This window comes from Amblyomma mixtum, chromosome 3 (genome assembly GCF_055824585.1).
Source record: "Amblyomma mixtum isolate Tamu chromosome 3, ASM5582458v1, whole genome shotgun sequence".
NCBI lineage: Eukaryota > Metazoa > Arthropoda > Arachnida > Ixodida > Ixodidae > Amblyomma > Amblyomma mixtum.
In genome coordinates this window covers 185,630,795-185,645,423 of record NC_143014.1, presented here as the reverse complement: position 1 = coordinate 185,645,423, position 14,629 = coordinate 185,630,795, and the positions used below count along the sequence as shown (strand labels likewise).

At 49.9% G+C, this 14,629-nt stretch overlaps 1 protein-coding gene across 1 annotated transcript in view; it reads left to right on the top strand.

The window, feature by feature from the left end:
• The window catches only part of LOC149352987 (nose resistant to fluoxetine protein 6-like), a 61,661-nt gene that overhangs the window by 10,019 nt on the left and 37,013 nt on the right, over positions 1–14,629 (top strand). The window contains exon 2 of the mRNA XM_089582196.1: positions 13,828–14,036. Coding sequence (XP_089438322.1) covers positions 13,828–14,036 — 209 coding nt within the window. The remainder of the gene's footprint in view (positions 1–13,827; positions 14,037–14,629) is intronic.

Here is a 14,629-nt window from a genome sequence, read left to right as displayed (position 1 = left end):
GGCCTTTCAGTTGAATTTTTCTGTAAATATATCTAATGTGTTTGGTTTTTCCTCGCAACAAGAAAAAAAACTATTAGCTTTTAAACTATTAGCTTTTATATAGACGTGACTGCCGAAGCTACCAGCTCATCATGCCTGATCTTCCAAAAGACAAGGTAACAAAATACATTACATTTTGCAAACGCGCTAACCCACGTAAATTTGGTGTCATTTCTGTGAAAACAAGAGGTATTACTCAATTGAACCATACTCAAGTCAGGAAATAATACTGCTGAGCAACAATAATAGTGCACCTCAAACGCCGCTCTCGAAGTCTTTCTTTATTCCCTTTTCTGAAACCAAAATCCCAGATATGTAGTCTCGAAAACCAAAGTGTCTGTACACATCAACACTTTTCCCATTTTTCGATTTTACAGTTTTGAACGCAAAAATTAAGAGAGAAAGAGATAGGGAACCTTATGACAGGAAAGGCGGAGAGGTTTGCCTGAAGCGAATTGCTATAGCCTGCTACTGTAGGTGGAAAGCTGGGAACGGAAGCGAGAAGGGTCACGTTGGGCGGCGATGAAGACAGCTAAAGGTCGGCGCAGGTGGCGTGTCTGTAACCGGGGCTGGATGTTCGTGGGCCATTTCGCAAGTCAGTAGACAAGTCATTTGGTGCGTCGTAAGCCCAGTAAGGACTGGATGGCTCGGAAAGTATATTTAGAGTCCACGCTACGGCCTAATGTGACGACCCAATTCAGCAGTCGGTTGCCTGTGCAGGACAGAGCAGTAGCAAGCGTACCCTGCTTCACGTTCGTATTTGTAGCGAACGCAAACGACATAGTAGTCCGCCGTTTCGGGTAGCTGGCGCAAATCGCAGTCCGGAGACTCAGCACATCGAAGGAGGCCACTTGCCATCAGAAATGTGCCACGCCCAGTCGTGGTCTGTGCTTAAGACTGCTATGGTGCCCCTGCAAAATACAAGCGGTCGTCCAAACGACATGTTGGGATCAAGCCTGGAGAAACGCGGCTATGCCAGTAGTAGGGTTCTGCCCCCCGTCTCACCACGGCGCAGCGTATAACTTCGCAAAGCAGTGAGTTAACATCTGGTCTCGAGAATGGAATGAATACCTACCTGTACAGGGTCATTCGGGCCAATTAGTCTTTTGCGTCGGCAATATCATTTCCACTCAAGGACGCGACCCATTTTTTTTTTCTGATTTCGTACGGTCAGCAGAACGAAGCCCTTCCGCGAAAAGAAAAAAAAATGCTTTAGCAATGTGCACGATGCATGTTTACATCCGACCATGAAATGACAACCCTCCCAAAGAATCCATAGTGCCGGATAGCTCTACGCTTATACGTCTGAAAACGCAGGCTCTACTTTCCAGTGCACGCTTCATGGTCATACAAACGGAAAGCTTTTTATAAACCACGTCCGGTGTTAATTTGGTTTCCCACGATGCCTTATTGCCTTCTTTTCCGGCCTTCGCATTAAATAAACATCGTGAGAGCTAGATGCCCTCTAACCTGTATCAGAAGTCGAACGCTTGTAGCAGCTCATATTGCTTCTTAACCTTCTGCGTGAAGCCCGCTGTGGTCGTCCAAATCCTTTGTGGAGGACAGAAATCCGCGCGGACTCTTTTTTTTTTTTTGCCGCCTCGAGAGCAGAATTTGAAGTGCATCAAGCGTTGCAATTGGCTTTATTAGCAAATCAACAAATTTTTATTAATTTCTGAAACTGCGAGTTCTTTAAGGCTGCTACAGGGAAGAACGTACAAAGCCCTAAACAGAATTGAGGGAATTCTCGGGAATTAATCAAGAGGTGGGAAAGAATTGCAACCGCTTACGATTCATTCACCACCTTGAAGTTACCAGACGCAAAATATACAAAATTCAGTTCCCATACACATCGCGACCCCAGTGAGTGAAGTTTTCTGCGAATCACTCGATGGCCACATGAATTTGACGAAGGAATTATTCGCGACTAAGCTCTTAATCTTTTCGTCTGCGCTTTTCTGTGCTGCCTTGCAACTATTCAACACCAAACAGCCTCCACATTCGGTCCACGTCGAAAACGGCGAGAACATGACGTAAACAACCATTTATGCACATTCACGCCCGCAAACAAAGGCTAACTGCTATTTTTCCTAGACTGCCTTCGGCTGGCAGAGATGGCCCTTTCTTTAGGACGCAGCGCCTTCGTTTCCTTTGTTTGCTCCAAAAAAGGAAAAGTGAAGGTCATGATAAGTACAAACAAGTTTCTGTCATATCAAGGACCTCATGCATTCGCGCATGTACGCTCCTTCATGCACGCCTAATCGAGAAGCCAGGGGTACCGTGGCATTCGGAGTTCCGATTTCAGGTTAAACTTTCCGACCCTTCATTTTTTCTCCTTAACATAAGTAATGACTACACACAGGCTAGTGGTCATATGTTTGAATCTCCCGAAAAGTGCGTGAGAAAAGTGATGAAAGGAATGACCAAATTTACGGGCGACCGGTAAGGCAACGTAAAAAGTATTCACTCAGAAGATCCGAGTCCGTTGCTCTGGCTTCATTGTATTAGGAACGATCGACTTCTCCCTGTTTTACCAAGAATGATTGGACGAAATTTGCCCGAGACGTTGTCAGCGCAGATGGCAGCAGAGGCTGACCTGCAATTTGCTTGTCTTTAGTCCAGTGCGACCACTCTGACAATGTTGCGCACATTCTCCCGTGTTTCTGCGAATTGGACTAACCAGATCTATTTCTAACGTTTCCAAATAATCTTAGTATCATTATTTTAATTCGCTTTCATCGATAGCGTCACTGAGCATTAAGACTGCGTTATAAGCTGGTTAATCGCGCAGTTCTGCATGCGAAAAAATTAGGTGCGGTTCAACTACTCTTTAACCTGGTTAGAGAGCGAAAGAGAGCGATGGCGTATCGGGCAACTATAAGGGGCTTCGCGGCTGTAACGTTGAGTGCGTTCCGGACACTCGATAGGCAACGCGCTCACCCTACCACCCTGGCAGATGGCAGTTAATGGTTGATCGCGAGAGTTTGCTCACCCAATGAACGCTGCGGCCTATTCCTGCAGTGCCGTGTGTCTGCCACAACGTTGTCAGCGCTAACGCATGCAGCCCACATCTCTCTCTCACCACCCCACGTACCTATAAGCGCGATTCAGACGTCCACTGACCCAGGGAGCCAGTTATGCGCACTTCTTTTCCTTAAAATCATCGGAGTCTAAAACATTGTCAACGCCAACGCCAATGAACACAATGAACGCCGACAGCCTATAGCTTCAGTGCCGCGTTTCTGCCACAACTTTGTCAATGCCAACGCATGCAGCGCCCATCTGTCACTACTACCACGTAGCTTAAAGCTCGACTGAGGTGTCCACTGTCCCAGGGGGCCAGTTATGCACCTTTCCTTTCATTTGCTTTATCTGTTGGCAAAGTGGCATGGGCTTTGGTTATGAAATTCATTTGAAGGTCAAACTTGCGCCATGGTGGAACTCGCTTTGCTAGCGTAGTGAAGCTTTCGCTTCAAAAATACCCTTCGTGCATGTCATAATCCTGACTTCGTGCGCGATGCGCAACGGCTGTACGGCCACGTCAACGTGCACTAGGGTAGACCGATTCACGTGTACTGGTCCATCCAGTACTCGTGTCTCTCATTGTCCAGGTTGTCCGCAGTACTCGTAAAAAGTACACGGCGGAAGCTGAAGTGCATGTCATTACTGAAGGCCACAGGTGAAAGCCATTTAGCTGCTTTTGCACAAAACATTGCACACTGACCTGATATACGTTCGCATTGATGTGTCGATGTAAATGGCTCATTCTGTGGCTGTATTTACTCTCTAGAAATAATCTGTAGCCTTATTTTTATACCGCCGCACCCTGTAATATAATTCCGATAACTCGCTCCGGCCAGCCCCCGCATACATCTATCTTCCCTTAGTATCTACTTTGTCGCTCGACTAAACTACAGGTTTTCTCCACTCATAAAACATTGTGACCAAGTTAGCTTCTTCCTTTCATTTTACTACGCCGCTATCAATTCGCGTTTAAAGTTGCATCTAGGACTTCTTCAATTTGCGTTACAATGGTAGGAAATTCGCGAATGAAAAGGTATAGACGCGGTCGGCGCAGGATAAGATCAGGCTGGGAGCATTAGAAGAGGAATACAAAAACAAAGCTCCTGCAAATGTCCCGGTACCTAAATAGGTACAGGTTTAGACATAAATATGCTTGACATAAATGAGCCCCCTAGACGACGATAAGTGAAGTCACTTTTAGCCCTTAGTTGTTGCCGCTTCACCTCCTAATTATACACCACAAGGGTATTACAAAGCTCGGAAAACTGCAGTTCGCGCATAATCTTCAAAACACAACGAATGCTTCCGAGCGAAATAAAAATGAGCACTCATGTTAAGCGCAGCTTCATGGAATCAGCGAATGCGCGACGCTCCTAATTCAAGATTAGGCTAACGTGGAATATACGATAAACGCTAAGCTTCACGCTGAGGTGACGTTCGGCCTAAGCTTGTGTTTTTTCCCGTCTTTCTTTTTTTCTCCTATGGCGGCAGTCAGTGGAGAAATTTCCAGCTAAAGATAATTGCAAAGGAAGCGACTTGAGCGTGCTCATTGTTTCAAGCTCTGCCATAATTCGTGCCACTGGAGGAAACGAAACGCGATGCGGAAATCTCGTGTTCCATCTGACGATGCCGTCCTTCGCGCGCTAGAAGAATGGCGCACGCAAATCGGAGAAGCCAATTCCGGGCTCAGCTTGGACGCCTGTCTCGACGAGGCGCCGCGAGTGGCACGAGAGGAATCGCAGCTCGTTACGCCGTGAAGGGGCATCATTTTTCACGGACCTCGTTCGTGCAGTCGTGAGAGCGAACTAAGCTGCCCTCCAAGGGCGCCTACGAGAGTGCCGCCACCACGAAAGCGTCATGACTTTTTATGTCTTTCTCGCTCTCCCCTCGAGGGTGAAGCAGCCAGGATGAGTTTAGACAACTCAAGGACACAAGCGACGCCAATTTCAAGCGCTGAATGCTTTGAATTATCTTGCAGCAAGCGCTAAAATCTCCGTTTTAAACAACGTGAAGGCGACTCTAAGCTTTCGGAACGAAGTGAAATCACTGTCACCGCAAGTCAAGATGTTTGCGGACGTGGGCGGATTTGAGGGAGCTCATACAGGTCTGAACAATATTATGGAAATATCTGCACCTTGTTACGACTTCAGAACAAGCTGGAACGCAGTCCGCCTCGTCACGATCCGCTGCTGTTCCCCCGTTTTCAACTTTTCGTTCTTTCTTTTTTGATACAGTGATACAGTTTGTGTTACCCGTGCATGCTTTCACAACAAGTGTTCATGAGCATTGTACGCACGTAACATGCGTTACAGGCTTGTAATTTTCACAGCTGGCTCATCTATACAGATTATTTCCATTTGCGCCCTTACAGCTCCAATAGTATACAACTGTGGCGGTCCAATGATGGACTTGAGCAGAATATTCGCTTTTCTAGTATCAAGTATTGTTAAAATACACGCTCACTTAATAATTAAATATTGGAACCAGTCAAGCTGCCTATGTAGAGATGGGCAAAACGGCTCACTTCAATGAGCGGCTCCGAACGGCTAAGCGCTTGAAATGAACCGGCTCATTTGAACGGCTCACCGGCTCACTTCAATCTATAAAGGTGACTGGGTCGCTCAGGAGCGAGCCGGATCTTTTGAGCCGCTCCTTTAAAGAAAGAGTGAGCCGTGGTTCTTTTGGAAACAGGAAGCCGGCTCTGTCCCTCTCGTTCAGTGAGCCATGCCCGTGGACGTCGAGAACCATTCCGTCTGAGCCGGGTCTTCTGGTGGGTGCGACTTCCGAGCCATTTATTAGTGGTGCGAGAAAGAAATTGCTTTCCCACCCTTCCTCGTAAGAATCACAACCACCCCCTCGCCTTTGGCTGTCTTTTGAACCGCTCTTTTCAAAGGGACACTGAGGACAACGCTATCAATATTTTTTTGTTAATATGTGGTGGTGGTGGTTGCAACTTTATTGCCACAAAATGGAAGGGATTAGTTCAGGCTGGGGCGAGTCCAGGGTGGGCTCCAGTCGGGGGCGACCTCTTGAGCTCGCGTGATGAGGGCCAGTTGCGTTGTTTTTCTTGAACTGGCCAAGACCTTGTCCCATTCCTCCGCTGAGGGAGCTGGCAAAAGTGTCGTCGGAGGGGGTTTGCTAGCGGATTTCCATAAAATATGGTCTTGGGTGGCGTTCGTCCCGTCACCGCAGTGCGGGCATGCAAGGTCATATTCACCGTTTGTGATTAAACATAATTGGTCGGGGCTAAGAACTGATTTGTTTGTAGGCGTCTGAGTGTCGTGGCTTGCGCCCTGTCCAGGTCGGGCTGCGGGGCTGGATACGTGCATGTCTGCTCGCGATAAAGGTTTGTAATATCCGCGTACGAGCGAGGCGCCTCGACGGGTGCGTCCTATCCCGAGAGGTCTTCCGTCCCCCGATGGGTTAAATCTCGGGTTAGACGGTCGACTCCCTCGTTTCCGGAGTTACCCGCGTGAGCCGGAACCCTTACGAGATTGATATTGTGATCGAGAGTTCGGTTGCGCAGAATTCGCATTGCGAGCGCGCTTACCGAGTTTTTTGCGAAATTTTGAATGGCGCTCTTAGAGTCGCTTAGAATAGCTTTGGGGCAGGGATCCGCGATGGCCAGTGCGATAGCTACTTCCTCTGCCTCGCGCATGAGCTAGCGTGAAAGATTGTGGCGTTAACGAGGAATGATTTTGGAGAGGCCATACATGCCACGTATGTTCCACCTTTGATGTGTTGAGCTGGGTCCACGTACACTGCTCGTGGTTCGTTCTCGTACTGTTTTCAAGGACCTGCGTCCTTGCTTTCCTGCAGGCATCGTGTCGGCCTGGCAGCATGTTCTTGGCGACTGGTTTAACAACTAGTCTACTTGTAATGTCGACTGATAAATGTGATGTTGCACATACCTCCTCAGAGGGATGGACGTGGAGTTTGTCGAGAATTACGCGTCCCGCAGCAGTGCGCGACAAGCGGGTCACTTGTCGCGCACTGCTGCGGAACATGAAACCCGATTGTTCGGCATTTTGTGGGTTTGCTGCCGCTTGTCCGGCAGCCAAAGGTGCATTTAATTGCTAAGAGATTTGAATTCAAAGTTGAAAAACTTTTTTCACCCACTACTATTCAAACACTGGACTCTCTGGTCACGAAATACGACAGCACTGATGTAAAGCGACGGAAAAGGAAACGGAGACTCCGTGACTGCTGGTGGAGAGCGCTGCGGTCCCACCAAGCAGCAGCCTAAATGAAAACTACTGCGGCCGGGCGTTGAAGGCCTCTATCAACCGTCGTCGCTTCGTTTACCTTTGCACCAACGTTACGATGGATCCCGTTTCCGATTCCGACAAGGAAGTTCTCCCAAAGAACTGCGGCCTGCATTCAGCAACCTCACCCACACACAGCGTGCGACGCTTTTGCGGGCTGAGGCGGTGGATTTGGCAGGGAAATCCTTGCGCCGATGAGTCGGTAGCGTCGCTCTCACCACCGAGCTACCTACACTTCTGATGTGTAGCGACTGGTACGTGCGGGCATTTTTAAATTCTGTAATAATAGTCCTAATAGGGCTGGTTATGCAGGCCAGCGTCTTGGTACGTTGACGAAGCGAACACGCCGAGCGGTGCGTTCGCTAACGTGGAGGCGCGTTCAACATTGGCTATGCACAGCTATTTTTCATTGTCGCAGTTGCGTGCTGTTGCACGAACTTCATCCGAGGAGCACTCCGCCTGTGTAAATCGAGGCGCTTAACGAAACCATGCGGGCACGCAGAACGCATGGCCATGGAGCACCTCAAAATATATCGAAACTCAGCTGGCCACCTGTTTCGCCGCCAACTGCAGGTTTTCTTTGACTTCCAACATTCAGGTTGTCTTTTTTCTATATTCGTCATGATTTAAAAGTGCACTAGTGCTTTCAAAACAAAACTTATAAGCTTCAATATCGATCAGACACGTAACCTTCATAAACGTTTTTCAGCCTTAGAGATCTGTGGCAACTGTTCTAGGTCCGTTCTATTCGCCTGCATGAACTGGTTCTCGCGGTGCTGCACTTCGCCATTCGTTTCAGCGCTACAAGATGGTGCTGTCTGCACGATGTCATTCGTTTCAAAAAATGTGCGGACGTTGTGCAGGTCTAGTTTAGGAAAGTTCAGCAAAACTGTAGGTCCGTTCGATTCGCTTGCACTCTGTGCACCAGTTCTGCAAAGTTCCAGCGCTAGTTTCTGCAATTCAAGTGCAGCTTGGCACTGGCTGCTTCCCGAACGAATGGTTGAGTGCAGGCGTGGTCGTCTGCTAGCCTTGGCGTCGCCACCAGATTTCAGCCAGCAGCCTAGCCCCCATATCAACAGCGGCCGACATCCCGAATTGCGTGAAGAATTTTCAAACCCCTTATCGCAGCGAATAATTATTCGCTGAGATAAGGTGCGGTTTAAATGTTACCATGAATCATCCTCAATGCAACCTCGCGGCAGCTCAGCGAAATACACGTGAGTTCTTTTATTGAACACGACTGTGGGGTCGCGCGCCGACTTGCATGTTAAGCGGTGAATGTTGCAACAACGTGCATCATGCTGCATGCACATGGTTGAGAGATGCAAGGCGCCACGTGGGCCGCCGTTTCCACGTCCGTCGTCGCCTTCTCGGGTGGCCAGTCACGTTCCATGAGAGTCGGGCCTTGTGGGACACTGTTCTCATCGACGAGTGGAATAATTAGTACCTCCGGCGTTTATTGCAAAGCGCAAGCCAGCGTCGCGCAAGCCATCGTTGCGCAAGCCATCGTTGTGCAAGCCATCGTATGCTTCCATGGCTGCAGCTTCACCATTTGGGCACCGACCACGAGGAGGTTGACAGCTTTCCTGAACTTTCCTTAACTAGACCTGCACAACGTCTGAACTTTTATGCGAAGCATACTACTTTAGCTACCACTTCAGCCCTTCAACCGTGGTTATGCGCCTCCAAATCACGTGATACATGACGTCACACCACGTGACACGATGACGTCACGACAGTAGAGAAACGGGGGCCCACTTCGCGCCGTCGCTGTGGTTGTGCGCCTCCAAATCACGTGATAAATGACGTCACACCACGTGACACGATGACGTCACGACAGTGGAGAAACGGGGGCCCAGCTCGCGCCGTCGCTGTGGTTGTTCGCCTCCAAATCACGTGATACATGACGTCACACCACGTGACACGATGACGTTGTAGCGCCCGGCGACGCTATAAAGCGCCGGCGCTGAGATCGGCGTTCCCGCGACGAAAGAAAATAAAGAACGACAGCGCGTGCTCGGAGCGCACGCCCGGCACGCGCAGTTCGGAACTAGAAGCCTGCCACGCTGGTCGTCTCTGTCTGGTGCTCCGCTGCGACCCCGCAATACGAGAGGAGAGGGTGGAACAAAAGAAAAATATAAACTGGGAACGAAAGGCCGGTGAGGTCAGGTCGGTAGTCCGGGAAGGCAGTCAGGCTGGAGAACAAAGCTCAGGCGGTCGAGCCTGGCTGCTTCGCAACGGGCGAGGGAGGCAGAAAGCGGAAGGCGAGGACAGGGGCAGCAGACATGAAAAGTCACCCAGTAAGCGTCGACGAGATGGTCGTAAAGCAGTCTTCAGAGAAACTAGTAGCGGTGGCAGTGGGCTCGAGGATGGTCTGAACATCAACCAACGTACAGATGTCCGAGCGTGTGAAGTGCGTCGCCCCAGCCGGCGGGGTAGTAGGTGCCGCCTGATACAGCAGCAGTGGTAGAAGCGGAGGCGATGGCGCAGTCGCTCGTGGCGGCGAAGCAACGGCATGGCAGGCGAAGGCGGAGCGAGCAACGGGCGGCTGCCATCTGATTGGAAAGCCGGGACTGCTTGGGTAGTGGCAGCGGTGGATGCAGGAGTAGGTCGCAAATCCGGCACGTGAGCGTCGGAAGAAACGGGGTGCGCTGGTGCTGCTACGACCGGCGGTGCTGGAGGGGGCCCGCTGAGGCGCGTCCATGTCGCATGCATGCCACCTTCGGTGACTGTCTCGTTTGGCGCAGAGGCAGAGTAACTTGCGAAGCCGCCAGATGACCAGGGAGCCGTGGGAAGCAGTGCGGGTTGCGCATTAGCAGTGGCAGGGTCCTGGTGTGGCGTGCATGCGTGCCCCGCGACAGGAAGTACAGATGGGCTCACCGGAGAGAGGCATGAGGGGAGAGGCGAACATGTGACGAGGAGCCTGCCACGCTGGTCGTCTCTGTCTGGTGCTCCGCTGCGACCCCGCAATATCCTCAACAACGTCACGGCAGTTGAGAAACGGGGGCCCACCTCACGCCGTCGCTGTGGTTGTGCGCCTCCAAATCACGTGACACGATAATGCCACACCACGTGACACGATGATGTCACGGCAGTTGAGAAACGGGGGCCCACCTCGCGCCGTCGCTGTGGTGTACGCCTCGAAATTACGCGACACGATGATGCTTCGCATTCTCCAGGCTTAACCAAGTTAAGCCTCAGCCCTTTTTTTTAAAACGAATGGCATCGTGCAGACTGCGTCATCTTGTAGCGCTGAAACGAATGGCGAAGTGCAGCACCAGGAAAATCAGTTCACGTAGTGCAGGCGAATCGAACGGACCTTGTGCCTCAGTGGTCGGTGCCGAATTGGTGCAGCTGCAGCCGCCATGGAAGCAGACGACGGCTTGCGCGCCGATGGCTTGCGCTTTGCGATTAACGGCGTAGATAGTGAAATAATTCCACTCGTCGATGAGAACGGTGCCCCACATCGGCCCGACTCTGATGGAAAGTGATTGGCCACTCGAGAAGGCGGCGACGGCCCTCGCTTGCATCTCTCGGACACCGTGCTCTCGACAGACCCGTCAACGGCATCTTTCCTTTGGATTAATAAAGTTCTAACAGTACTTGCACCTGGTTATGTTAATTAAAAAGTACACATGTGCATGCAGCATTATGCACGTTGTTGCAACAACCGCTTAACATGAATTTCGGTGCACGCACACCTCAGTCATGTTCAGTAAAAGAACACACGTGCGTTTCGCTAGTTTCGCTTAGCTGCCTCGAGGTTGCATCGAGGCTGATGCATGGCAACACCCCGCTTCGATGCGCTGTTTGAAAATTCTTCTCACGTTTCGGGATGTTGGCAACCGTTGATATCGCCACGCTGCTGGCTGCAATTTGGCGGCCAAGGCTAGCTATTTCTTCATCACGTTGGTACTTGCGAGATTGACCTGTGGCGACGATACGTGGAATTTTAGTTCTTTCTCTTTTATACCTTACAAGAGCTTTGTTCTCAGAAAGAGTGGTGTTTTTATGTTTAGGAGCTGGTGTTCAATTGATAAAAGCCAACTTCAGTTTCTCCTCAGAGTCCCTATAAAAAGAGAAGCTCAAAAGACAGCCGAAGGTATCCGAAGGCGAGGGGATGGTTGCAACTCTTGCGAGGAAGGGCAGGAGTGCAGTTGCCTTCTCGCATCGCTAATAGATAACGCGGAAGTCGCACCGAGCAGAAAACCCGGCTCTGACGGAACGGTTCGGCTCTTTCTTGCTCTTCGGCTCCCGGCTCTCCAAAGATCCCGGCTCTCCAACCGGTTCTCCAGAAGAACCGTTGCTCACTTTTACTGCGCCACAGCTCACTCGCTCTTTAAAAAACAGCGGCTCAAAGGATCCGGCTAGCTCCTGAGCGACCCATCTCTAATGAGTAGCTTTTTTCCCCTTCTTCCCGAACAACCATGTACCCTCTTGTATGTGGAAATAAATAAATCAAATCAAGTCACATACAGATAGCTGGACGGTAGAGCGAGCGGTCGAATGAATGGAATGGAAGTTAGCGGCAATAAAGGATTAACTATGCACGATCGACCCTATACTGAACTAGACGCTGGTTGCCTTTATGGCTTATCGTAGCAACACCAGCACAGAAACTCTGGGAGGGGATTGAATTAACGGACGAGTTGATCGACTGCCGTTCTGCCTTGACCGGCTACTGTGCACTCACAGACTATCAGAAGCCGTGCTGTGTGGGGGGAGGTGACGACGAATAGACTGCGCTATGCATCGGTAATTTCTAGCATTACACAACCAGAGCTCACAGGATGCACAACCTGAACTCATGGATCAATAATCTGCTTCGCAGGATCGTAACAAAACAGTAATAATAAAGCGGAGAGAGGCCTGATTTCTAACCTTGCCCTAAACGTCGTCAAAGTAATCACTCTGGGCCCTCAACAAGCCGGCGCCTACTCAATAGGCTCTCTTAATCAGCGTATCAAGCCAGTCATCACAAGTGCGTTTGGTCTTCACCGGTCACGCTTCAATTCCTGCTTCCCTCCTTCGCTATACGGCCAGAGAGAGAGAGTGATGTGTAGCTCACGCTACCAGCTGCTGTAAAGCGAACAAAACATCGACGGTGCTGCCCGCGGCGAGACCCATGTTAGCGAGGCCCGGGACTGCGCGAACCGTTTACGGCTGGCCTGTTCTTTGCCGCCCGACAAGGTTCCTGGTGTTGCGACGTTATGATAGGGTGCACGGAGCTGTTGGGTCTCCAAGGGCACGCAGCATATTTTCGTGGTTGTAATTTTCACATCGAAGACCGCTGCGGCAGCGTGCAGCATTCTGTGTCGCGCAGCAGTTCCTCAGGGTCAGAGCAGACGCCAGCGGGTCTACAAAAAAAGAGGAAAAACATTGAGGCCTTCAAGTGCAAGACGAGTCCGCACGATCACGGAATAATCAATGCTCCAATGATGCAAACAAGTTGCTCAACGCGACGCTACTTAGCATAAAATCAGCGCAGACGTGTGTCCGTCGGTAGGGGAATCCCCCGCAAGCGCTTTTCGTGGACGGGAGTTTGCCAAGTGGTTGATTATAGAATGCAGGAGTGCACAAGACGCTGCCGTTGTGAGGCTAAGCTTCGCGACCGGCCGGTGAACTAGTTCAATACTGCAGTCAACGTCAAAAAAAAAAAGAACGCTTTGTTTCTGGTGTATTGATAAAATATCAACAGCAACAACCACGTTTTAACGAAAAAGAAACCTATACGGCTTATGGAATTCGAGAAACAAACTGTGTTTGTTTTTTTTTTTTACTTAAGAGAAAACTGCGAAGAATAGCGAAAAGTCCGCAGCGTGTTCCAATGTGAGTTCCAAAAGCCCCAGTCCTTTCCTGTTTTTGGACCGGTGATCTGTTCCTTACATTCCTGTCTCTTCTTTAAATGGTCACAGAATAAAACGATGAGTGTGTGCGTGAGTGACTAGATGATGGAGCAAAACTAGTGCAGTAAACTAGAAACTCTCCTGTTGACTTGTGAGTGTCTGTGCATGCGTTCGTGCGTGCGTGCGTGCGTGCGTGCGTGCGTGCGTGCGTGCGTGTGCGCGCTTATACCAAGCGATATGCTCACAATCACCACCTGCGTCGGTGCCTGAGTAAAAAGCGTGTAGCAGCGCCCTCTCTGGACGACTGGAGCGGCCGAAAAATACTAAGTGGGACACGAGAACACTCGAGCGCCAAGATGGCACTCAGACGATGACGAGGCATTAAAAAGGAAACCTGTTCTTTAATCTGCAACCGTTTGGTTCGGGTCCTTCCTCCCGGCGGCGCTCTACAAGCTCTTTGAATTCAGTATTTTCGTTTACAGATCGCTGTCTGTCAATAGTTTTCTCAGCTTCCTCAGTGCAACATATTGAAGGTGTTCGCCAGTTGATATAGTTTTCTCAAGCGTTTTATGCAACCAGGAATTCATTCAAATGTGAGCAGCTCAACGTCACGGAGCATCAGTGTGAATGACAGGCTCTCATTGTTGCCGCAGTGGTCATGTCCAACGCCATGCTGTCCAGCAATGCCCTGGAAGGTACATACGTGGCTATGGGTGGCTACGACCAGTGCCTTCGCGCACGCGCTTACCTGGCCGACGGCGAGCTGGACTTCAAAGGCAAATACTGCTCGCTGTTCTACAAGCTGCCGAAAGCCTACTTCGAGAGCTTCATCAAGCGCTTCCACGACATTGGGGAGCTTACGGTGAGCCCTATGTGCATTGAAATGCTTGAACTACTTACAAGGGGAGCTTACGGTGAGCACTATGTAAATTGAAATGTTTGAACTACTTACGTACAACCTTTGTCAGGGCATTCAGGTCCAGTTTAAGAATTGTTTATTACATTTGCGTTAACTTTACATAGTTTTATACAAATAATACCCCAGCACCAGAGAAGAGTGTAGTTGACTAAATTAGATCACAACCTCAGTGCCCGAATTCACATCTGTTTTCAGACCACTGCCAAAGAAATTAAGGTCGTCGACAACGTATAGATCTGCTAGTGTAAGAATTGGCTTCTAAGTCCAACATTTACCTTGCTTTCCCTTAGCGTTGCATAATGCACTAGACTTGACTTAATGGTTCGTAATAGAAGATGGAGAAGGTCGGTCAGCGACCCAAAAGATGACATCGTGTCATGTGCAAAATCGACTGTCATATATGCTGGGCAGCCAATTTAGCGAAGCATCTCGGCCTATAAAACCACACAGGCCTCGTTAACTGGGTTCTTATATTGGGAAAGAAAATTGACCACGCTTGACGAAATCATTTTGAGGTTTCTTCTATTTAAAAACCG